The sequence below is a fragment of the Scyliorhinus torazame genome, chromosome 13, assembly GCF_047496885.1.
Source record: "Scyliorhinus torazame isolate Kashiwa2021f chromosome 13, sScyTor2.1, whole genome shotgun sequence".
NCBI classification, from domain to species: Eukaryota; Metazoa; Chordata; class Chondrichthyes; order Carcharhiniformes; family Scyliorhinidae; genus Scyliorhinus; species Scyliorhinus torazame.
Window position 1 is genome coordinate 101,779,905 of NC_092719.1, and position 23,312 is coordinate 101,803,216.

The following is a 23,312-nucleotide window of genomic DNA, read 5'->3' on the forward strand; positions in this document are numbered from 1 at the left end:
GTCTATTCTTGCCCCCACACCACGGTGTCTATTCTTGCCCCACACCCCGGTGTCTATTCTTTCCCCCACCCCGGTGTCTATTCTTGCCCCCATACCCCGGTGTCTATTCTTGTCCCCACCCCGGTGTCTATTCTTGTCCCCACACCCCGGTGTCTATTCTTGTCCCCACCCCGGCGTCTATTCTTGTCCCCACACCCCGGTGTCTATTCTTGCCCCCACACACCGGTGTCTATTCTTGCCCCCATACCCCGGTGTCTATTCTTGCCCCCATACCCCGGTGCCTATTCTTGTCCCCATCCCGGTGTCTATTCTTGTCCCCACCCCTGTGTCTATTTTTGTCCCCACCACTGTGTCTATTCTTGTCCCCACCCCGGTGTCTTTTCTTGCCCCCAGCCCGGTGTCTATTCTTGTCCCAACCCCGGTGTCTATTCTTATCCCCATCCCGGTGTCTATTCTTGTCCCCACCCCGGTGTCTATTCTTGCCCAGCCCCCACCCTGGTGTCTATTCTTTCCGCCCCCCCCCACCCACCCCGGTATCTATTCTTGCCCCCCACACCCCGGTGTCTATTCTTGCCCCCCCCCTCATCCCGGTGTCTATTCTTGCCCCCACCCCGGTGTCTATTCTTGCCCCCACCCCAGTGTCTATTTTTGCCCCCACCCCAGTGTTTATTCTTGCCCCCACCCCGGTGTCTATTCTTGCCCCCACCCCGGTGTCTATTCTTGCCCCCATCCCGGGGTCTATTCATGCCTTCCCTCCCGTGTCTATTCTTGATCCCACCACGGTGTCTATTTTTACCCACCCACCCCGGTGTCTATTCATGCCATCCCACCCGTGTCTATTCTTGCCCCCACACCCCGGTGTCTATTCTTGCCCCCACACCACGGTGTCTATTCTTGCCCCACACCCCGGTGTCTATTCTTTCCCCCACCCCGGTGTCTATTCTTGCCCCCATACCCCGGTGTCTATTCTTGTCCCCACCCCGGTGTCTATTCTTGTCCCCACACCCCGGTGTCTATTCTTGTCCCCACCCCGGCGTCTATTCTTGTCCCCACACCCCGGTGTCTATTCTTGCCCCCACACACCAGTGTCTATGCTTGCCCCCATACCCCGGTGTCTATTCTTGCCCCCATACCCCGGTGCCTATTCTTGTCCCCATCCCGGTGTCTATTCTTGTCCTCACCCCTGTGTCTATTTTTGTCCCCACCACTGTGTCAATTCTTGTCCCCACCCCGGTGTCTATTCTTGCCCCCACCCCGGTGTCTATTCTTGTCCCAACCCCGGTGTCTATTCTTATCCCCATCCCGGTGTCTATTCTTGTCCCCACCTCGGTGTCTATTCTTGCCCAGCCCCCACCCTGGTGTCTATTCTTTCCGCCCCTCCCCCACCCACCCCGGTATCTATTCTTGCCCCCCACACCCCGGTGTCTATTCTTGCCCCCCCCCTCATCCCGGTGTCTATTCTTGCCCCCCCCCCCCCGCACCCCGGTGTCTATTCTTGCCCACCCCCATCCTGGTGTCTATTCTTGCCCCCCCCCCATCCCAGTGTCTATTCTTGCCACCCCCTCCCCCTCAAGTGTTTATTCATGCCATCCCTCCCGTGTCTATTCTTGCCCCCACCCCTGTGTATACTTGCCTCCACCCCGGTGTCTATTTTTGCCCCCACCCCGGTGTCTATTCTTGCCCCCACCTCGGTGTCTATTCATGCCATCCCTCCAGTGTCTATTCTTGCCCCCACCCCTGTGTATTCTTGCCCCCACCCCGGTGTCTATTCTTGCCCCCACCTCGGTGTCTATTCATGCCATCCCTCCCGTGTCTATTCTTGCCCCCACCCCGGTGTCTATTCTTGCCCCCACCCCGGTGTCTATTCTTGCCCCCACCCCAGTGTCTATTTTTGCCCCCACCCCAGTGTCTATTTTTGCCCCCACCCCAGTGTTTATTCTTGCCCCCACCCCGGTGTCTATTCTTGCCCCCACCCCGGTGTCTATTCTTGCCCCCATCCCGGGGTCTATTCATGCCTTCCCTCCCGTGTCTATTCTTGATCCCACCACGGTGTCTATTTTTACCCACCCACCCCGGTGTCTATTCATGCCATCCCACCCGTGTCTATTCTTGCCCCCACACCCCGGTGTCTATTCTTGCCCCCACACCACGGTGTCTATTCTTGCCCCACACCCCGGTGTCTATTCTTTCCCCCACCCCGGTGTCTATTCTTGCCCCCATACCCCGGTGTCTATTCTTGTCCCCACCCCGGTGTCTATTCTTGTCCCCACACCCCGGTGTCTATTCTTGTCCCCACCCCGGCGTCTATTCTTGTCCCCACACCCCGGTGTCTATTCTTGCCCCCACACACCGGTGTCTATTCTTGCCCCCATACCCCGGTGTCTATTCTTGCCCCCATACCCCGGTGCCTATTCTTGTCCCCATCCCGGTGTCTATTCTTGTCCCCACCCCTGTGTCTATTTTTGTCCCCACCACTGTGTCTATTCTTGTCCCCACTCCGGTGTCTTTTCTTGCCCCCACCCCAGTGTCTATTCTTGTCCCAACCCCGGTGTCTATTCTTATCCCCATCCCGGTGTCTATTCTTGTCCCCACCCTGGTGTCTATTCTTGCCCAGCCCCCACCCTGGTGTCTATTCTTTCCGCCCCACCCCCCACCCACCCCGGTATCTATTCTTGCCCCCCACACCCCGGTGTCTATTCTTGCCCCCCCCCTCATCCCGGTGTCTATTCTTGCCCCCCCCCCCGCACCCCGGTGTCTATTCTTGCCCACCCCCATCCTGGTGTCTATTCTTGCCCCCCCCCCCCATCCCAGTGTCTATTCTTGCCCCCCCCATCCCAGTGTCTATTCTTGTCCCCCCTCCATCCCAGTGTCTATTCTTGCCCCCCTCCACCCCGGTGTCTATTCTTGCCCCCCTCATCCCAGTGTCTATTCTTGCCCCCCCCCCATCCCAGTGTCGATTCTTGCCCCCCCCATCCCAGTGTCTATTCTTGACACCCCCATCCCAGTGTCAATTGTTGACCCCCCCATCCCAGTGTCTATTCTTGCCCCCCCCACCCCGGTGTCTATTCTTGCCCCCCCCCATCCCGGTGTCTATTCATGCCATCCCTCCCGTGTAGTCTTGCCCCCAACCCACTGTCTATTCTTGCCCCCACCCCGAGTGTCTATTCTTGCCCCCACCCCGGTGTCTATTCTTGCCCCCATACCCCGGTGTCTATTCTTTTCCCCACCCCGGTGTCTATTCTTGTCCCCACCCGGTGTCTATTCTTGTCCCGACACCCCGGTCTCTTATCTTGCCCCCCCCCCATCCCGGTGTCTATTCTTGCCCCCCCATCCCGGTGTCTATTCTTGCCCCCCCCATTCCGGTGTCTATTCATGCCATCCCTCCTATGTTTATTCTTGGCCCCACCCCTGCCCATTCTTGCCCCCCCCCCCCCACCTGGTGTCTATTCATGTCCACCCGCCACCCCATTGTCTATTCTTCCCCCCCGGTGTCTATTCTTGCCCACCCCGTCCCGGAGTCTATTCTTGCCCCCTCATCCCGGTGTCTATTCTTGCCCCCCCATCCCAGTGTCGATTCTTGCCCGCCCCCCCCACCCCGGTGTCTATTCTTGCCCCCCCCCCCATCCCGGTGTCTATTCTTGCCCCCCCCCCATCCCGGTGTCTATTCATGCCATCCCTCCCGTGTATTCTTGCCCCCAACCCACTGTCTATTCTTGCCCCCACCCCAAGTGTCTATTCTTGCCCCCATCCCGGTGTCTATTCTTGCCCCCATACCCAGCTGTCTATTCTTGTCCCCACCCCGGTGTCTTATTCTTGTCCCCACCCCGGACTCTATTCTTGATCCCACACCCCGGTGTCTATTCTTGCCCCCCCCATCCCGGTGTCTATTCTTGCCCCCCCCCCCATCCCGGTGTCTATACATGCCATCCCTCCCGTGTTTATTCTTGGCCCCACCCCTGCCCATTCTTGCCCCCCCCACCCCTGTGTCTATTCATGCCCCCCACATCCCGGTGTCTATTCTTGCCCACCCCCATCCCGGAGTCTATTCTTGCCCCCCCATCCCGGTGTCTATTCTTGCCCCCCCCCATCCCAGTGTCTATTCTTGCCCGCCCCCCCATCCCAGTGTCTATTCTTGCCCCCCCCATCCCAGTCCCTATTCTTGCCCGCCCCCCCCATCCCAGTGTCTATTCTTGCCCCCCCCATCCCAGTGTCTATTCTTGCCCCACCCCACCCCCAGTGTCTATTCTTCCCCCCCACCCACCCCAGTATCTATTCTTGCCCCCCACATCCCGGTGTCTATTCTTGCCCCCCACATCCCGGTGTCTATTCGTGCCCACCCCCATCCCGGAGTCTATTCTTGCCCCCCCATCCCGGTGTCTATTCTTGCCCCCCCCCCATCCCAGTGTCTATTCTTGCCCGCCCCCCCATCCCAGTGTCTATTCTTGCCCCCCCCATCCCAGTCTCTATTCTTGCCCGCCCCCCCCATCCCAGTGTCTATTCTTGCCCCCCCCATCCCAGTGTCTATTCTTGCCCCCCCCCCCACCCCCAGTGTCTATTCTTCCCCCCCACCCACCCCGGTATCTATTCTTGCCCCCCACATCCCGGTGTCTATTCTTGCCCCCCCCCATCCCGGAGTCTATTCTTGCCCCCCCATCCGGTGTCTATTCTTGACCCCCCATCCCAGTGTCTATTCTTGCCCGCCCCCCCAGCCCAGTGTCTATTCTTGCCCCCCCTAATCCCAGTGTCTATTCTTGCCCGCCCCCCCATCCCAGTGTCATTCTTGCCCCCCCCCCATCCCAATGTCGATTCTTGCCCCCCCCATCCCAGTGTCTATTCTTGACCCCCCCATCCCAGTGTCAATTGTTGACCCCCCCATCCCAGTGTCTATTCTTGCCCCCCCCACCCCGGTGTCTATTCTTGCCCACCCCCCCATCCCGGTGTCTATTCATGCCATCCCTCCCGTGTAGTCGTGCCCCCAACCCACTGTCTATTCTTGCCCCCACCCCGAGTGTCTATTCTTGCCCCCACCCCGGTGTCTATTTTTGCCCCCATACCCCGGTGTCTATTCTTTTCCCCACCCCGGTGTCTATTCTTGTCCCCACCCGGTGTCTATTCTTGTCCCGACACCCGGTGTCTATTCTTGCTCCCATACCCCGGTGTTTATTCTTGCCCGCATACCCCGGTGTCTATTTTTGCCCCCACCCCGGTGTCTATTCTTGCCCCCCCCCATCCCGGTGTCTATTCTTGCCCCCCCCATTCCGGTGTCTATTCATGCCATCCCTCCCGTGTTTATTCTTGGCCCCACCCCCCCCCCCCCCCCCCCACCCCACCTGGTGTCTATTCATGTCCACCCGCCACCCCATTGTCTATTCTTCCCCCCCGGTGTCTATTCTTGCCCACCCCGTCCCGGAGTCTATTCTTGCCCCCCCATCCCGGTGTCTATTCTTGCCCCCCCATCCCAGTGTCGATTCTTGCCCGCCCCCCCCCCATCCCAGTGTCTATTCTTGCCCCCCCATCCCAGTGCCTATTCTTGCCCCCCCCACCCCGGTGTCTATTCTTGCCCCCCCCCATCCCGGTGTCTATTCTTGCCCCCATCCCGGTGTCTATTCATGCCATCCCTCCCGTGTATTCTTGCCCCCAACCCACTGTCTATTCTTGCCCCCACCCCAAGTGTCTATTCTTGCCCCCATCCCGGTGTCTATTCTTGCCCCCATACCCAGCTGTCTATTCTTGTCCCCACCCCGGTGTCTTAGTCTTGTCCCCACCCCGGACTCTATTCTTGATCCCACACCCCGGTGTCTATTCTTGCCCCCCCCATCCCGGTGTCTATTCTTGCCCCCCCCCCCCATCCCGGTGTCTATTCATGCCATCCCTCCCGTGTTTATTCTTGGCCCCACCCCTGCCCATTCTTGCCCCCCCCCCACCCCGGTGTCTATTCATGCCCCCCACATCCCGGTGTCTATTCTTGCCCACCCCCATCCCGGAGTCTATTCTTGCCCCCCCATCCCGGTGTCTATTCTTGCCCCCCCCCCATCCCAGTGTATATTCTTGCCCGCCCCCCCATCCCAGTGTCTATTCTTGCCCCCCCCATCCCAGTCTCTATTCTTGCCCGCCCCCCCATCCCAGTGTCTATTCTTGCCCCCCCCATCCCAGTGTCTATTCTTGCCCACCCCCCCACCCCCAGTGTCTATTCTTCCCCCCCACCCACCCCGGTATCTATTCTTGCCCCCCACATCCCGGTGTCTATTCTTGCCCCCCACATCCCGGTGTCTATTCTTGCCCACCCACATCCCGGAGTCTATTCTTGCCCCCCCATCCCGGTGTCTATTCTTGCCCCCCCCCCCATCCCAGTGTCTATTCTTGCCCGCCCCCCCATCCCAGTGTCTATTCTTGCCCCCCCCATCCCAGTCTCTATTCTTGCCCGCCCCCCCCATCCCAGTGTCTATTCTTGCCCCCCCACCCCCAGTGTCTATTCTTCCCCCCCACCCACCCCGGTATCTATTCTTGCCCCCCACATCCCGGTGTGTATTCTTGCCCCCCCCCCATCCCGGAGTCTATTCTTGCCCCCCCATCCCGGTGTCTATTCTTGACCCCCCATCCCAGTGTCTATTCTTGCCCGCCCCCCCAGCCCAGTGTCTATTCTTGCCCCCCCCAATCCCAGTGTCTATTCTTGCCCGCCCCCCCATCCCAGTGTCTATTCTTGCCCCCCCATCCCAGTGTCTATTCTTGCCGCCCCACCCACCCCGGTGTCTATTCTTGCCCCCCCCCCATCCCGGTGTCTATTCTTGCCCCCCCCCCATCCCGGTGTCTATTCATGCCATCCCTCCCATGTTTATTCTTGGCCCCACCCCTGCCCATTCATGCCCCCCCCCACCCCGGTGTCTATTCATGCCCCCCGCTCCCCCAGTGTCTATTCTACCCCGCCACCCACCCCGGTATCTATTCTTGCCCCCCATATCCCGGTGTCTATTCTTGCCCCCCCCATCCCGGAGTCTATTCTTGCCCCCCCATCCCGGTGTCTATTCTTGCCCCCCCATCCCAGTGTCTATTCTTGCCCGCCCCCCCATCCCAGTGTCTATTCTTGCCCCCCCATCCCAGTGTCTATTCTTGCCCCCCCCAACCCCAGTGTCTATTCTTGCCCCCCCCCATCCCGGTGTCTATTCTTGCCCCCACTCCCCCCATCCCGGTGTCTATTCATGCCATCCCTCCCGTGTATTCTTGCCCCCAACCCACTGTCTATTCTTGCCCCCACCCCAAGTGTCTATTCTTGCCCCCATCCCGGTGTCTATTCTTGCCCCCATACCCGGGTGTCTATTCTTGTCCCCACCCCGGTGTCTTATTCTTGTCCCCACCCCGGAGTCTATTCTTGTTCCCACACCCCGGTGTCTATTCTTGCCCCCCCATCCCGGTGTCTATTCTTGCCCCCTCCCCCCATCCCGGTGTCTATTCTTGCCCCCCCCCCCATCCCGGTGTCTATTCATGCCATCCCTCCCGTGTTTATTCTTGGCCCCACCCCTGCCCATTCTTGCCCCCACCACCCCGGTGTCTATTCATACCCCCACAGCCCAGTGTCTATTCTTGCCCCCCCCCATCCCGGAGTCTATTCTTGCCCCCCCATCCCGGTGTCTATTCTTGCCCCCCCCATCCCAGTGTCTATTCTTATCGCCCCCCCCATCCCAGTGTCTATTCTTGCCCCCCCATCCCAGTGTCTATTCTTGCCCGCCCCCCCCATCCCAGTGTCTATTCTTGCCCCCCCCATCCCAGTGTCTATTCTTGCCCGCCCCCCTCCATCCCAGTGTCTATTCTTGCCCCCCCCATCCCAGTGTCTATTCTTGCCCCTCCCACCCCCAGTGTCTATTCTTCCCCCCCACCCACCCCGGTATCTATTCTTGCCCCCCTCATCCCGGTGTCTATTCTTGCCCCCCCATCCCAGTGTCTATTCTTGCCCACCCCCCCCATCCCAGTGTCTATTCTTGCCCCCCCCATCCCAGTCTCTATTCTTGCCCGCCCCCCCCATCCCAGTGTCTATTCTTGCCCCCCCCACCCCCAGTGTCTATTCTTCCCCCCCACCCACCCCGGTATCTATTCTTGCCCCCCACATCCCGGTGTGTATTCTTGCCCCCCCCCATCCCGGAGTCTATTCTTGCCCCCCCATCCCGGTGTCTATTCTTGACCCCCCATCCCAGTGTCTATTCTTGCCCGCCCCCCCAGCCCAGTGTCTATTCTTGCCCCCCCCAATCCCAGTGTCTATTCTTGCCCGCCCCCCCATCCCAGTGTCTATTCTTGCCCCCCCATCCCAGTGTCTATTCTTGCCGCCCCACCCACCCCGGTGTCTATTCTTGGCCCCCCCCATCCGGTGTCTATTCTTGCCCCCCCCCCCATCCCGGTGTCTATTCATGCCATCCCTCCCATGTTTATTCTTGGCCCCACCCCTGCCCATTCATGCCCCCCCCCACCCCGGTGTCTATTCATGCCCCCCGCTCCCCCAGTGTCTATTCTACCCCGCCACCCACCCCGGTATCTATTCTTGCCCCCCATATCCCGGTGTCTATTCTTGCCCCCCCCATCCCGGAGTCTATTCTTGCCCCCCCATCCCGGTGTCTATTCTTGCCCCCCCATCCCAGTGTCTATTCTTGCCCGCCCCCCCATCCCAGTGTCTATTCTTGCCCCCCCATCCCAGTGTCTATTCTTGCCCCCCCCAACCCCAGTGTCTATTCTTGCCCCCCCCCATCCCGGTGTCTATTCTTGCCCCCACTCCCCCCATCCCGGTGTCTATTCATGCCATCCCTCCCGTGTATTCTTGCCCCCAACCCACTGTCTATTCTTGCCCCCACCCCAAGTGTCTATTCTTGCCCCCATCCCGGTGTCTATTCTTGCCCCCATACCCGGGTGTCTATTCTTGTCCCCACCCCGGTGTCTTATTCTTGTCCCCACCCCGGAGTCTATTCTTGTTCCCACACCCCGGTGTCTATTCTTGCCCCCCCATCCCGGTGTCTATTCTTGCCCCCTCCCCCCATCCCGGTGTCTATTCTTGCCCCCCCCCCCCCATCCCGGTGTCTATTCATGCCATCCCTCCCGTGTTTATTCTTGGCCCCACCCCTGCCCATTCTTGCCCCCACCACCCCGGTGTCTATTCATACCCCCACAGCCCAGTGTCTATTCTTGCCCCCCCCCATCCCGGAGTCTATTCTTGCCCCCCCATCCCGGTGTCTATTCTTGCCCCCCCCATCCCAGTGTCTATTCTTATCGCCCCCCCAATCCCAGTGTCTATTCTTGCCCCCCCATCCCAGTGTCTATTCTTGCCCGCCCCCCCCATCCCAGTGTCTATTCTTGCCCCCCCCATCCCAGTGTCTATTCTTGCCCGCCCCCCTCCATCCCAGTGTCTATTCTTGCCCCCCCCATCCCAGTGTCTATTCTTGCCCCCCCCACCCCCAGTGTCTATTCTTCCCCCCCACCCACCCCGGTATCTATTCTTGCCCCCCTCATCCCGGTGTCTATTCTTGCCCCCCCATCCCAGTGTCTATTCTTGCCCGCCCCCCCATCCCAGTGTCTATTCTTGCCCCCCCCATCCCAGTGTCTATTCTTGCCCCCCCACCCCGGTGTCTATTCTTGCCCCCCCACCCCCATCCCGGTGTCTATTCTTGCCCCCCCACCCACCCCGGTGTCTATTCATGCCATCCCTCCCGTGTATTCTTGCCCCCAACCCATGTCTATTCTTGCCCCCACCCCGAGTGTCTATTCTTGCCCCCACCCCGGTGTCTATTCTTGCCCCCATACCCCGGTGTCTATTCTTGTCCCCACCCCGGTGTCTTATTCTTGTCCCCACCCCGGAGTCTATTCTTGTCCCCACACCCCGGTGTCTATTCTTGCCCCCCCATCACGGTGTCTATTCTTGCGCCCCCATCCCGGTGTCTATTCTTGCCCCCCCATCCCGGTGTCTATTCTTGCCCCCCCCCATCCCGGTGTATATTCTTCCCCCCTCATCCCAGTGTTTATTCTTGCGCCCCCCCCATCCCAGTGTCTATTCTTGCCCACCCCATCCCAGTGTCTATTCTTGACCCCCCCATCCCAGTGTCTATACTTGCCCCCACCCCGGTGTCTATTCTTGCTCCCATACCCCGGTGTCTATTCTTTTCCCCACCCCGGTGTCTATTCTTGTCCCCAACCCGGTGTCTATTCTTGTCCCGACACCCCGGTGTCGATTCTTGCCCCCATACCCCGGTGTCTATTCTTGCCCCCCCATCCCGGTGTCTATTCTTGCCCCCCCCCCCCATCCCAGTGTCTATTCTTGCCCGCCCCCCCATCCCAGTGTCTATTCTTGCCCCCCCCATCCCAGTCTCTATTCTTGCCCGCCCCCCCCATCCCAGTGTCTATTCTTGCCCCCCCCACCCCCAGTGTCTATTCTTCCCCCCCACCCACCCCGGTATCTATTCTTGCCCCCCACATCCCGGTGTGTATTCTTGCCCCCCCCCATCCCGGAGTCTATTCTTGCCCCCCCATCCCGGTGTCTATTCTTGACCCCCCATCCCAGTGTCTATTCTTGCCCGCCCCCCCAGCCCAGTGTCTATTCTTGCCCCCCCCAATCCCAGTGTCTATTCTTGCCCGCCCCCCCATCCCAGTGTCTATTCTTGCCCCCCCATCCCAGTGTCTATTCTTGCCGCCCCACAGACCCCGGTGTCTATTCTTGCCCCCCCCCCATCCCGGTGTCTATTCTTGCCCCCCCCCCATCCCGGTGTCTATTCATGCCATCCCTCCCATGTTTATTCTTGGCCCCACCCCTGCCCATTCATGCCCCCCCCCACCCCGGTGTCTATTCATGCCCCCCGCTCCCCCAGTGTCTATTCTACCCCGCCACCCACCCCGGTATCTATTCTTGCCCCCCATATCCCGGTGTCTATTCTTGCCCCCCCCATCCCGGAGTCTATTCTTGCCCCCCCATCCCGGTGTCTATTCTTGCCCCCCCATCCCAGTGTCTATTCTTGCCCGCCCCCCCATCCCAGTGTCTATTCTTGCCCCCCCCATCCCAGTGTCTATTCTTGCCCCCCCCAACCCCAGTGTCTATTCTTGCCCCCCCCAACCCCAGTGTCTATTCTTGCCCCCCCCCATCCCGGTGTCTATTCTTGCCCCCACTCCCCCCATCCCGGTGTCTATTCATGCCATCCCTCCCGTGTATTCTTGCCCCCAACCCACTGTCTATTCTTGCCCCCACCCCAAGTGTCTATTCTTGCCCCCATCCCGGTGTCTATTCTTGCCCCCATACCCGGGTGTCTATTCTTGTCCCCACCCCGGTGTCTTATTCTTGTCCCCACACCGGAGTCTATTCTTGTTCCCACACCCCGGTGTCTATTCTTGCCCCCCCATCCCGGTGTCTATTCTTGCCCCCTCCCCCCATCCCGGTGTCTATTCTTGCCCCCCCCCCCATCCCGGTGTCTATTCATGCCATCCCTCCCGTGTTTATTCTTGGCCCCACCCCTGCCCATTCTTGCCCCCACCACCCCGGAGTCTATTCTTGCCCCCCCATCCCGGTGTCTATTCTTGCCCCCCCCATCCCAGTGTCTATTCTTATCGCCCCCCCCATCCCAGTGTCTATTCTTGCCCCCCCATCCCAGTGTCTATTCTTGCCCGCCCCCCCCATCCCAGTGTCTATTCTTGCCCCCCCCATCCCAGTGTCTATTCTTGCCCGCCCCCCTCCATCCCAGTGTCTATTCTTGCCCCCCCCATCCCAGTGTCTATTCTTGCCCCCACCACCCCCAGTGTCTATTCTTCCCCCCCACCCACCCCGGTATCTATTCTTGCCCCCCTCATCCCGGTGTCTATTCTTGCCCCCCCATCCCAGTGTCTATTCTTGCCCGCCCCCCCCCATCCCAGTGTCTATTCTTGCCCCCCCCATCCCAGTGTCTATTCTTGCCCCCCCACCCCGGTGTCTATTCTTGCCCCCCCACCCCCATCCCGGTGTCTATTCTTGCCCCCCCCACCCACCCCGGTGTCTATTCATGCCATCCCTCCCGTGTATTCTTGCCCCCAACCCATGTCTATTCTTGCCCCCACCCCGAGTGTCTATTCTTGCCCCCACCCCGGTGTCTATTCTTGCCCCCATACCCCGGTGTCTATTCTTGTCCCCACCCCGGTGTCTTATTCTTGTCCCCACCCCGGAGTCTATTCTTGTCCCCACACCCCGGTGTCTATTCTTGCCCCCCCATCACGGTGTCTATTCTTGCGCCCCCATCCCGGTGTCTATTCTTGCCCCCCATCCCGGTGTCTATTCTTGCCCCCCCCATCCCGGTGTATATTCTTGCCCCCCTCATCCCAGTGTTTATTCTTGCGCCCCCCCCATCCCAGTGTCTATTCTTGCCCACCCCATCCCAGTGTCTATTCTTGACCCCCCCATCCCAGTGTCTATACTTGCCCCCACCCCGGTGTCTATTCTTGCTCCCATACCCCGGTGTCTATTCTTTTCCCCACCCCGGTGTCTATTCTTGTCCCCAACCCGGTGTCTATTCTTGTCCCGACACCCCGGTGTCGATTCTTGCCCCCATACCCCAGTGTCTATTCTTGCCCCCATACCCCGGTGTCTATATTTGCCCCCACCCCGGTGTCTATTCTTGGCCCCCCCCCCATCCCGGTTTCTATTCTTGCCCCCCCCATCCCGGTGTCTATTCTTGCCCACCCCCCCCCCATTCCGGTGTCTATTCATGCCATCCCTCCCGTGTTTATTCTCGGCCCCCCCCACCCCGTTGTCTGTTCATGCCCCCCCGCCGCCCCAGTGTCTATTCTTCCCCCCCACCCACCCCGGTATCTATTCTTGCCCCCCACATCCTGGTGTCTATTCTTGCCCCCCCCCATCCCGGAGTCTATTCTTGCCCCCCCATCCCGGTGTCTATTCTTGCCCCCCCATCCCAGTGTCTATTCTTGCCCGCCCCACCATCCCAGTGTCTATTCTTGCCCCCCCCATCCCAGTGTCTATTCTTGCCCCCCCCCACCCCGGTGTCTATTCTTGCCTCCCCCCATCCCGGTGTCTATTCTTGTCCCCCCCCCATCCCGGTGTCTATTCAGGCCATCCCTCCCGTGTATTCTTGCCCCCAACCCACTGTCTATTCTTGCCCCCACCCCGAGTGTCTATTCTTGCCCCCACCCCGGCGTCTATTCTTGCCCCAATACCCCGGTGTCTATTCTTGTCCCCACCCCGGTGTCTTATTCTTGTCCCCACCCCGGAGTCTATTCTTGTCCCCACACCCCAGTGTCTATTCTTGCCCCCCCCATCATGGTGTCTATTCTTGCGCCCCCATCCCGGTGTCTATTCTTGCCCCCCCCCCTCCCGGGGTCTATTCTTGCCCCCATCATCCCAGTGTCTATTCTTGCGCCCCCCCCATCCCAGTGTCTATTCTTGCTCCCCCCCATCCCAGTGTCTATTCTTGACCCCCCCATCCCAGTGTCTATTCTTGCCCCCCCCCACCCCGGTGTCTATTCTTGCCCCCCCCCTATCCCGGTGTCTATTCATGCCATCCCTCCCGTGTAGTCTTGCCCCCAACCCACTGTCTATTCTTGCCCCCACCCCGAGTGTCTATTCTTGCCCCCACCCCGGTGTCTATTCTTGCCCCCATACCCCGGTGTCTATTCTTTTCCCCACCCCGGTGTCTATTCCTGTCCCAAACCCGGTGTCTATTCTTGTCCCGACACCCCGGTGTCGATTCTTGCCCCCATACCCCGGTGTCTATTCTTGCCCCCATACCCCGGTGTCTATTCTTGCCCCCATACCCCGGTGTCTATTTTTGCCCCCACCCCTGTGTCTATTCTTGCCCCCCCCCATCCCGGTGTCTATTCTTGCCCCCATACCGCGGTGTCTATTCTTTTCCCCACCCCGGTGTCTATTCTTGTCCCCAACCCGGTGTCTATTCTTGTCCTGACACCCCGGTGTCAATTCTTCCCCCCATACCCCGGTGTCTATTCTTGCCCCCATAACCCGGTGTCTATTTTTGCCCCCACCCCGGTGTCTATTCTTGGCCCCCCCCCCATCCCGGTGTCTATTCTTGCCCCCCCCATCCCGGTGTCTATTCTTGCCCCCTCCCCATTCCGGTGTTTATTCATGCCATCCCTCCAGTGTTTATTCTCGGCCCCACCCCTGCCCATTCTTGCCCCCCCCACCCCGGTGTCTATTCATGCCCCCCCGCCCCCCCAGTGTCTATTCTTCCCCCCCACCCACCCCGGTATCTATTCTTGCCCCCCACATCCTGGTGTCTATTCTTGCCCCCCCCCATCCCGGAGTCTATTCTTGCCCCCCCATCCGGGTGTCTATTCTTGCCCCCCCCATCCCAGTGTCTATTCTTGCCCGCCCCCCCATCCCACTGTCTATTCTTGCCCCCCCCATCCCAGTGTCTATTCTTGCCCCCCCCCACCCCGGTGTCTATTCTTGCCCCCCCCCCATCCCGGTGTCTATTCTTGTCCCCCCCCCATCCCGGTGTCTATTCATGCCATCCCTCCCGTGTATTCTTGCCCCCAACCCACTGTTTCTTGCCCCCACCCCGAGTGTCTATTCTTGCCCCCACCCCGGTGTCTATTCTTGCCCCCATACCCCGGTGTCTATTCTTGTCCCCACCCCGGTGTCTTATTCTTGTCCCCACCCCGGAGTCTATTCTTGTCCCCCCAATCCCAGTGTCTATTCTTGCCCGCCCCCCCATCCCACTGTCTATTCTTGCCCCCCCCATCCCAGTGTCTATTCTTGCCCCCCCCCCACCCCGGTGTCTATTCTTGCCCCCCCCCATCCCGGTGTCTATTCTTGCCCCCCCCCCATCCCGGTGTCTATTCATGCCATCCCTCCCGTGTATTCTTGCCCCCAACCCACTGTTTCTTGCCCCCACCCCGAGTGTCTATTCTTGCCCCCACCCCGGTGTCTATTCTTGCCCCCATACCCCGGTGTCTATTCTTGTCCCCACCCCGGTGTCTTATTCTTGTCCCCACCCCGGAGTCTATTCTTGTCCCCACACCCCGGTGTCTATTCTTCCCCCCCCCATCACAGTGTCTATTCTTGCGCCCCCATCCCGGTGTCTATTCTTGCCCCCCAATCCCGGTGTCTATTCTTGCCCCCCTCATCCCAGTGTCTATTCTTGCGCCCCCCCATCCCAGTGTCTATTCTTGCCCCCCCCATCTCAGTGTCTATTCTTGACCCCCCCATCCCAGTGTCTATTCTTGCCCCCCCCCACCCCGGTGTCTATTCTTGCCCCCCCCCCATCCCGGTGTCTATTCATGCCATCCCTCCCGTGTAGTCTTGCCTCAACCCACTGTCTATTCTTGCCCCCAACCCAAGTGTCTATTCTTGCCCCCACCCCGGTGTCTATTCTTGCCCCCACACCCCGGAGTCTATTCTTGTCCCCAACCCGGTGTCTATTCTTGTCCCGACACCCCGGTGTTGATTCTTGCCCCCATACCCCAGTGTCTATTCTTGCCCCCATACCCCGGTGTCTATTTTTGCCCCCACCCCGGTGTCTATTCTTGGCCCCCCCCCCATCCCGGTGTCTATTCTTGCCCCCCCCATCCCGGTGTCTATTCTTGCCCCCCCCCATCCCGGTGTCTATTCTTGCCACCCCCCCCCCCCCCCCATTCCGGTGTCTATTCATGCCATCCCTCCCGTGTTTATTCTCGGCCCCACCCCTGCCCATTCTTGCCCCCCCGCCCCCCCAGTCTCTATTCTTCCCCCCCACCCACCCCGGTATCTATTCTTGCCCCCCACATCCTGGTGTCTATTCTTGCCCCCCCCATCCCGGAGTCTATTCTTGCCCCCCCATCCCGGTGTCTATTCTTGCCCGACCCATCCCAATGTCTATTCTTGCCCGCCCCCCCCCATCCCAGTGTCTATTCTTGCCCGCCCCCCCATCCCAGTGTCTATTCTTGCCCCCCCATCCCAGTGTCTATTCTTGCCCCCCCCACCCCGGTGTCTATTCTTGCTTCCCCCCCACCCCGGTGTCTATTCTTGCCCCCCCCCCCACCCCGGTGTCTATTCTTGCCCCCCCCCCATCCCGGTGTCTATTCTTGCCCCCCCCCCACCCTGGTGTCTATTCTTGCCCCCATACCCCGGTGTCTATTCTTGTCCCCATCCCGGTGTCTTATTCTTGCCCCCATACCCCGGTGTCTATTTTTGCCCCCACCCCGGTGTCTATTCTTGGCCCCCCCCATCCCGGTGTCTATTCTTGCCCCCTCCCATCCCGGTGTCTATTCTTCCCCCCCCCCATTCCGGTGTCTATTCATGCCATCCCTCCAGTGTTTATTCTTGGCCCCACCCCTGCCCATTCTTGCCCCCCCCACCCCGGTGTATATTCATGCCCCCCCGCCCCCCCAGTCTCTATTCTTCCCCCCCATCACCCCGGTATCTATTCTTGCCCCCCACATCCTGGTGTCTATTCTTGCCCTCCCCATCCCGGAGTCTATTCTTGCCCCCCCATCCCGGAGTCTATTCTTGCCCCCCCATCCCGGTGTCTATTCTTTCCCCCCCCATCCCAGTGTCTATTCTTGCCCGCCCCCCCCTTCCCAGTGTCTATTCTTGCCCGCCCCCCCATCCCAGTGTCTATTCTTGCCCCCCCATCCCAGTGTCTATTCTTGCCCCCCCCCCACCCCGGTGTCTATTCTTGTCCCCCCCCATCGCGGTGTCTATTCTTGCCCCGCCCCATCCCGGTGTCTATTCTTGCCCCCACTCCCCCCATCCCGGTGTCTATTCATGCCATCCCTCCCGTGTATTCTTGCCCCCAACCCACTGTCTATTCTTGCCCCCACCCCAAGTGTCTATTCTTGCCCCCATCCCGGTGTCTATTCTTGCCCCCATACCCCGGTGTCTATTCTTGTCCCCACCCCGGTGTCTTATTCTTGTCCCCACCCCGGAGTCTATTCTTGTTCCCACACCCCGGTGTCTATTCTTGCCCCCCCCATCCCGGTGTCTATTCTTGCCCCTCTCCCCATCCCGGTGTCTATTCTTGCCCCCCCCCCCCCCCCATCCCGGTGTCTATTCATGCCACCCCTCCCGTGTTTATTCTTGGCCCCACCCCTGCCCATTCTTGCCCGCCCCCACCCCGGTGCCTATTCATGAACCCCCCCATCCCGGAGTCTATTCTTGCCCCCCCATCCCGGTCTCTATTCTTGCCCGCCCATCCCAGTGTCTATTCTTGCCCGCCCCCCCCCATCCCAGTGTCTATCCTTGCCCCCCCCATCACAGTGTCTATTCTTGCCCACCCGCCCCCATCCCAGTGTCTATTCTTGCCCCCCCCCATCCCAGTGTCTATTCTTGTCCCCCCCCCCCCACCCCCAGTGTCTATTCTTCCCCCCCACCCACCCCGGTATCTATTCTTGCCCCCCACATCCCGGTGTCTATTCTTGCCCCCCCCCATCCCGGAGTCTATTCTTGCCCCCCCATCCCGGTGTCTATTCTTGCCCCCCCCCATCCCAGTGTCTATTCTTGCCCGCCCCCCCCATCCCAGTGTCTATTCTTGCCCCCCCCCATCCCAGTGTCTATTCTTGCCCGCCTCCCCCCATCCCAGTGTCTATTCTTGCTCCCCCCCATCCCAGTGTCTATTCTTGCCCCCCCCCCCCCACCCCGGTGTCTATTCTACCTCCCCCCAATCCCGGTGTCTATTCTTGCCACCCCCCCCCGATCCCGGTGTCTATTCATGCCATCCCTCCCGTGTATTCTTGCCCCCAACCCACTGTCTATTCTTGCCCCCACCACAAGTGTCTATTCTTGCCCCCATCCCGGTGTCTATTCTTGCCCCATACCCCGGTGTCTATTCTTGTCCCCACCCCGGTGTCTTATTGTTGTCCCCACCCCGGAGTCTATTCTTGTTCCCACACCCCGGTGTTTATTCTTGCCCCCCCCATCCCGGTGTCTATTCTTGCCCCCTCCCCCCATCCCGGTGTCTATTCTTGCCACCCCCCCATCCCGGTGTCTATTCATGCCATCCCTCCCGTGTTTATTCTTGGCCGCACTCCTGCCCATTCTTGCCCCCCCCCACCCCGTTGTCTATTCATGCCCCCCCCGCCCCCCCAGTGTCTATTCTTCCCCCCCACCCACCCCGGTATCTATTCTTGCCCCCCACATCCCGGTGTCTATTTTTGCCCCCCCATCCCGGAGTCTATTCTTGCCCCCCCCTCCCGTGTATTCTTGCCCCCAACCCACTGTCTATTCTTGCCCCCACCCCGAGTGTCTATTCTTGCCCCCACCCCGGTATCTATTCTTGCCCCCATACCCCGGTATCTATTCTTGTCCCCACCCCGGTGTCTTATTCTTGTCCCCACCCCGGAGTCTATTCTTGTCCCCACACCCCGGTGTCATTTCCTGCCCCCCCATCACGGTGTCTATTCTTGCGCCCCCATCCCGGTGTCTATTCTTGCCCCCCCCATCCCGGTGTCTATTCTTGCCCCCCTCATCCCAGTGTCTATTCTTGCGCCCCCCCATCCCAGTGTCTATTCTTGCCCCCCCCATCCCACTGTCTATTCTTGACCCCCCCATCCCAGTGTCTATTCTTGCCACCCCCCACCCCGGTGTCTATTCTTGCCCCCCCCCCCATCCCGGTGTCTATTCATGCCATCCCTCCAGTGTAGTCTTGCCCCCAACCCACTGTCTATTCTTGCCCCCACCCCGAGTGTCTATTCTTGCCCCCACCACGGTGTCTATTCTTGCCCCCATACCGCGGTGTCTATTCTTTTCCCCACCCCGGTGTCTATTCTTGTCCCCAACCCGTTGTCTATTCTTGTCCCGACACCCCGGTGTCAATTCTTCCCCCCATACCCCGGTGTCTATTCTTGCCCCCATAACCCGGTGTCTATTTTTGCCCCCACCCCGGTGTCTATTCTTGGCCCCCCCCCATCCCGGTGTCTATTCTTGCCCCCCCCATCCCGGTGTCTATTCTTGCCCCCTCCCCCCATTCCGGTGTTTATTCATGCCATCCCTCCAGTGTTTAGTCTCGGCCCCACCCCTGCCCATTCTTGCCCCCCCCACCCCGGTGTCTATTCATGCCCCTCCGCCCCCCCAGTGTCTATTCTTCCCCCCCACCCACCCCGGTATCTATTCTTGCCCCCCACATCCTGGTGTCTATTCTTGCCCCCCCCCATCCCGGAGTCTATTCTTGCCCCCCCATCCGGGTGTCTATTCTTGCCCCCCCCATCCCAGTGTCTATTCTTGCCCGCCCCCCCATCCCACTGTCTATTCTTGCCCCCCCATCCCAGTGTCTATTCTTGCCCCCCCCCCCACCCCGGTGTCTATTCTTGCCCCCCCCCCATCCCGGTGTCTATTCTTGCCCCCCCCCCATCCCGGTGTCTATTCATGCCATCCCTCCCGTGTATTCTTGCCCCCAACCCACTGTTTCTTGCCCCCACCCCGAGTGTCTATTCTTGCCCCCACCCCGGTGTCTATTCTTGCCCCCATACCCCGGTGTCTATTCTTGTCCCCACCCCGGTGTCTTATTCTTGTCCCCACCCCGGAGTCTATTCTTGTCCCCCCCATCCCAGTGTCTATTCTTGCCCGCCCCCCCATCCCACTGTCTATTCTTGCCCCACCCATCCCAGTGTCCATTCTTGCCCCCCCCCACCCCGGTGTCTATTCTTGCCCCCCCCCATCCCGGTGTCTATTCTTGCCCCCCCCCCATCCCGGTGTCTATTCATGCCATCCCTCCCGTGTATTCTTGCCCCCAACCCACTGTTTCTTGCCCCCACCCCGAGTGTCTATTCTTGCCCCCATACCCCGGTGTCTATTCTTGTCCCCACCCCGGTGTCTTATTCTTGTCCCCACCCCGGAGTCTATTCTTGTCCCCACACCCCGGTGTCTATTCTTCCCCCCCCCATCACAGTGTCTATTCTTGCGCCCCCATCCCGGTGTCTATTCTTGCCCCCCAATCCCGGTGTCTATTCTTGCCCCCCTCATCCCAGTGTCTATTCTTGCGCCCCCCCATCCCAGTGTCTATTCTTGCCCCCCCCATCTCAGTGTCTATTCTTGACCCCCCCATCCCAGTGTCTATTCTTGCCCCCCCCCACCCCGGTGTCTATTCTTGCCCCCCCCCCATCCCGGTGTCTATTCATGCCATCCCTCCCGTGTAGTCTTGCCTCAACCCACTGTCTATTCTTGCCCCCAACCCAAGTGTCTATTCTTGCCCCCAACCCTGTGTATTCTTGCCCTCACCCCGGTGTCTATTCTTGCCCCCCCCCCCCACCCCGGTGTCTATTCTTGCCCCCCCCCACCCGTGTATTCTTGCCCTCACCCCTGCCTATTCTTGCCCCCCCCGCCCTGGTGTCTATTCTTGCCCCCCCCCCCGCCCCGGTGTCTATTCTTACCCCCCCCCCCATCACGGTGTCTATTCTTACCCCCCTCATCCCGGTGTATATTCATGCCATCCCTCCCGTGTATTCTTGCCCCCAACCCACTGTCTATTCTTGCCCCCACCCAGAGTGTCTATTCTTGCCCCCACCCAGAGTGTCTATTCATGCCATCCCTCCTGTGGCTATTCTTGCCCCCACCCCTGCCTATTCTTGCCCCCCCCAGGTGTCTATTCTTGCCACCCCCCACCCTGGTGTCTATTCTTGTCCCCCCCATCACGGTGTCTATTCTTGCCCCCCCCCCCCATCCCGGTGTCTATTCATGCCATCCCTCCCGTGTATTCTTGCCCCCAACCCACTGTCTATTCTTGCCCCCACCCAGAGTGTCTATTCATGCCATCCCTCCCATGTCTATTCTTGCCCCCACCCCTGTGTATTCTTGCCCTCACCCCTGCCTATTCTTGCCCCCCCCACCCCGGTGTCTATTCTTGTCCCCCCCACCCCGGTGTCTATTCTTGCCCCCCCCCCCTGCACCCCGGTGTCTATTCCTGTCCCCACCCCGGTGTCTATTCTTGTCACCACCCCGGTGTCTATTCTTGCCCCCCCCCCCCGCCCCGGTGTCTATTCTTGCCCCCCCACCCCGGTGTCTATTCTTGCCCCCCCCCATCACGGTGTCTATTCTTGCCATCCCTCCCGTGTAATCTTGTCCCCAACCCACTGTCTATTCTTGCTCCCACCCAGAGTATCTATTCTTGCCCCCACCCCGAGTGTCTATTCATGCCATCCCTCCCGTGGCTATTCTTGCCCCCACCCCTGCATATTCTTGCACCCCCCCCCCCCCGGTGTCTATTCTTGTCCCCCCCCATCACGGTGTTTATTCATGCCATCCCTCCCGTGTATTCTTGTCACCACCCGGGTGTCTATTCTTGCCCCCCCCCAAACACTGTCTATTCTTGCCCCCCCCCCCCATCCCGCTGTCTATTCTTGCCCCCACCCCGAGTGTCTATTCGTCCCCCCTCCAACCCGGTGTTATTCTTGCCCCCCACAGCCGGGTGTATTCGAACCCTCCAGCCTGTTTACATTAGAAACCGCGTTGCTATGTGGTAACCAGGGGTATGGCGGGCAAAGAAAGAGTGTCCGGCTGCTCCTTACCACTGTTCAACCTTCTCCCTGTCATGTACCCTGTCTATCCAGGTGGGAACGGCCCGCATATTCCCTACTCTGTCCCGGTGAAAGGTCGTTTGACGGCCGGGGAATCAAACTCACGCCGCCTCGGGATTCAACCGGAGCAACAGGCAGGCCCGGGCCGGAGCAGGGCGCATGCGCGGCACATCCCGCCGCCATGTTGGGGGTGAAATCACGCGAGATCGAGCGCGGCTCTGGAATGGCAGCGTTGAGGGGATGGCGGCGGTGCGACCGGTAAATAAACAACCTGCCCGACCGCAGGGAAAATAAACAACCCCCCCCCCCGGTAAATAAACAAACTGCCCGAACCCCCCCCCGGTAAATAAACAAACTGCCCAACCCCCCGGTAAATAAATAACCTGCCCGACCACCCCCCCCCCCGGTAAATAAACAAACTGCCCCCCCCCCCGGTAAATAAACAAACTGCCCGACCCCCCCCCCGGTAAATAAACAAACTGCCCGACCCCCCCCCCCCGGTAAATAAACAAACTGCCCGACCCCCCGGTAAATAAACAAACTGCCCGACCCCCCCCCCCCCGGGTAAATAAACAACCTGCCCGACCCCCCCCCCCGGTAAATAAATAACCTGCCCGACCCGACCCCCCCCCGGGTAAATAAACAACCTGCCCGACCCCCCCCCCCGGTAAATAAATAACCTGCCCGACCCCCCCCCCCGGTAAATAAATAACCTGCCCGACCCCCCCCCCCCCCGTAAATAAATAACCTGCCCGACCCCCCCCGGGTAAATAAACAACCTGCCCGACCCCCCCCCGGTAAATAAATAACCTGCCCGACCCCCCCCCGGGTAAATAAACAACCTGCCCGACCCCCCCCCGGTAAATAAATAACCTGCCCGACCCCCCCCCCCCGGGTAAATAAATAACCTGCCCGACCCCCCCCCCCGGGTAAATAAATAACCTGCCCTCCCCCCCCCCCCCCGGTAAATAAATAACCTGCCCGACCCCCCCCCCCGGTAAATAAACAACCTGCCCGACCCCCCCCCCGGGTAAATAAACAACCTGCCCGACCCCCCCCCCCGGTAAATAAACATCCTGCCCGCCCCCCCCCCCGGTAAATAAACAAACTGCCCGGCCCCCCGGTAAATAAATAACCTGCCCGGCCCCCCGGTAAATAAACAACCTGCCCCCCCCCCGCCGGTAAATAAACAACCTTCCGGTCCCCCGGTAAATAAACAACCTGCCCGCCCCCCCCCCCCCGGTAAGTAAACAACCTGCCTGGTCCCCCCGGTAAATAAACAACCTGCCCGGTCCCCCGGTAAATAAACAACCTGCCCGCCCGCCCGGGTAAATAAACAACCTGCCCGCCCGCCCGGGTAAATAAACAACCTGCCCGCCCGCCCCCCCCCCCGGGTAAATAAACAACCTGCCCGCCGCCCCCCCCCCCCGGTAAATAAACAACCTGCCCGGCCCCCCCCCCCCCCCGGTAAATAAAAAACCTGCCCGGTCCCCCGGTAAATAAACAACCTGCCCGGTCCCCCGGTAAATAAACAACCTGCCCGCCCGGTCCCCCGGTAAATAAACAACCTGCCCGCCCCCCCCCCCCCTCCAGTAAATAAACAGCCTGCCCAGTCCCCCGATAAATAAACAATCTGCCCGGTCACCCGGTAAATAAACAAACTGCCCGGTCCCCCGGTAAATAAACAACTTCCCCCCCCCCCCCCGGTAAATAAACAACCTGCCCGGTCCCCCGGTAAATAAACAACCTGCCCGGCCACCCTGTAATTAAACAACTTGCCTGGCCCCTGGTAAATAAACAACCTGCCCGGCACCCGGTAAATAAACAACGTGCCCGGTACCTGCCGGGCCCCTGGTATATAAACA

General features: G+C 60.0%; 2 protein-coding genes across 6 annotated transcripts in view; one reads left to right on the top strand and one right to left on the bottom strand.

The window, feature by feature from the left end:
• ift122 (intraflagellar transport 122 homolog (Chlamydomonas)) overlaps positions 1-21,615 on the bottom strand; it is a 459,699-nt gene extending 438,084 nt beyond the window's left edge. For all 3 annotated transcript variants that reach the window (XM_072472002.1, XM_072472003.1, XM_072472001.1), the window contains exon 1: positions 21,439-21,615. In XM_072472002.1, coding sequence (XP_072328103.1) covers positions 21,439-21,497 — 59 coding nt within the window. In that variant the 5' untranslated portion in view covers positions 21,498-21,615. The remainder of the gene's footprint in view (positions 1-21,438) is intronic.
• Positions 21,616-21,631: 16 nt separating this feature from the next.
• Positions 21,632-23,312, top strand: part of mbd4 (methyl-CpG binding domain protein 4) — a 65,297-nt gene continuing 63,616 nt past the window's right edge. For 2 of the 3 annotated variants that reach the window (XM_072472004.1, XM_072472006.1), the window contains exon 1: positions 21,647-21,705. The gene's annotated coding sequence lies outside the window, so the exon portion shown is untranslated. Of the gene's footprint in view, positions 21,706-23,312 lie in introns of all 3 variants that reach the window. The other variant, XM_072472005.1, reaches the window with a different exon arrangement.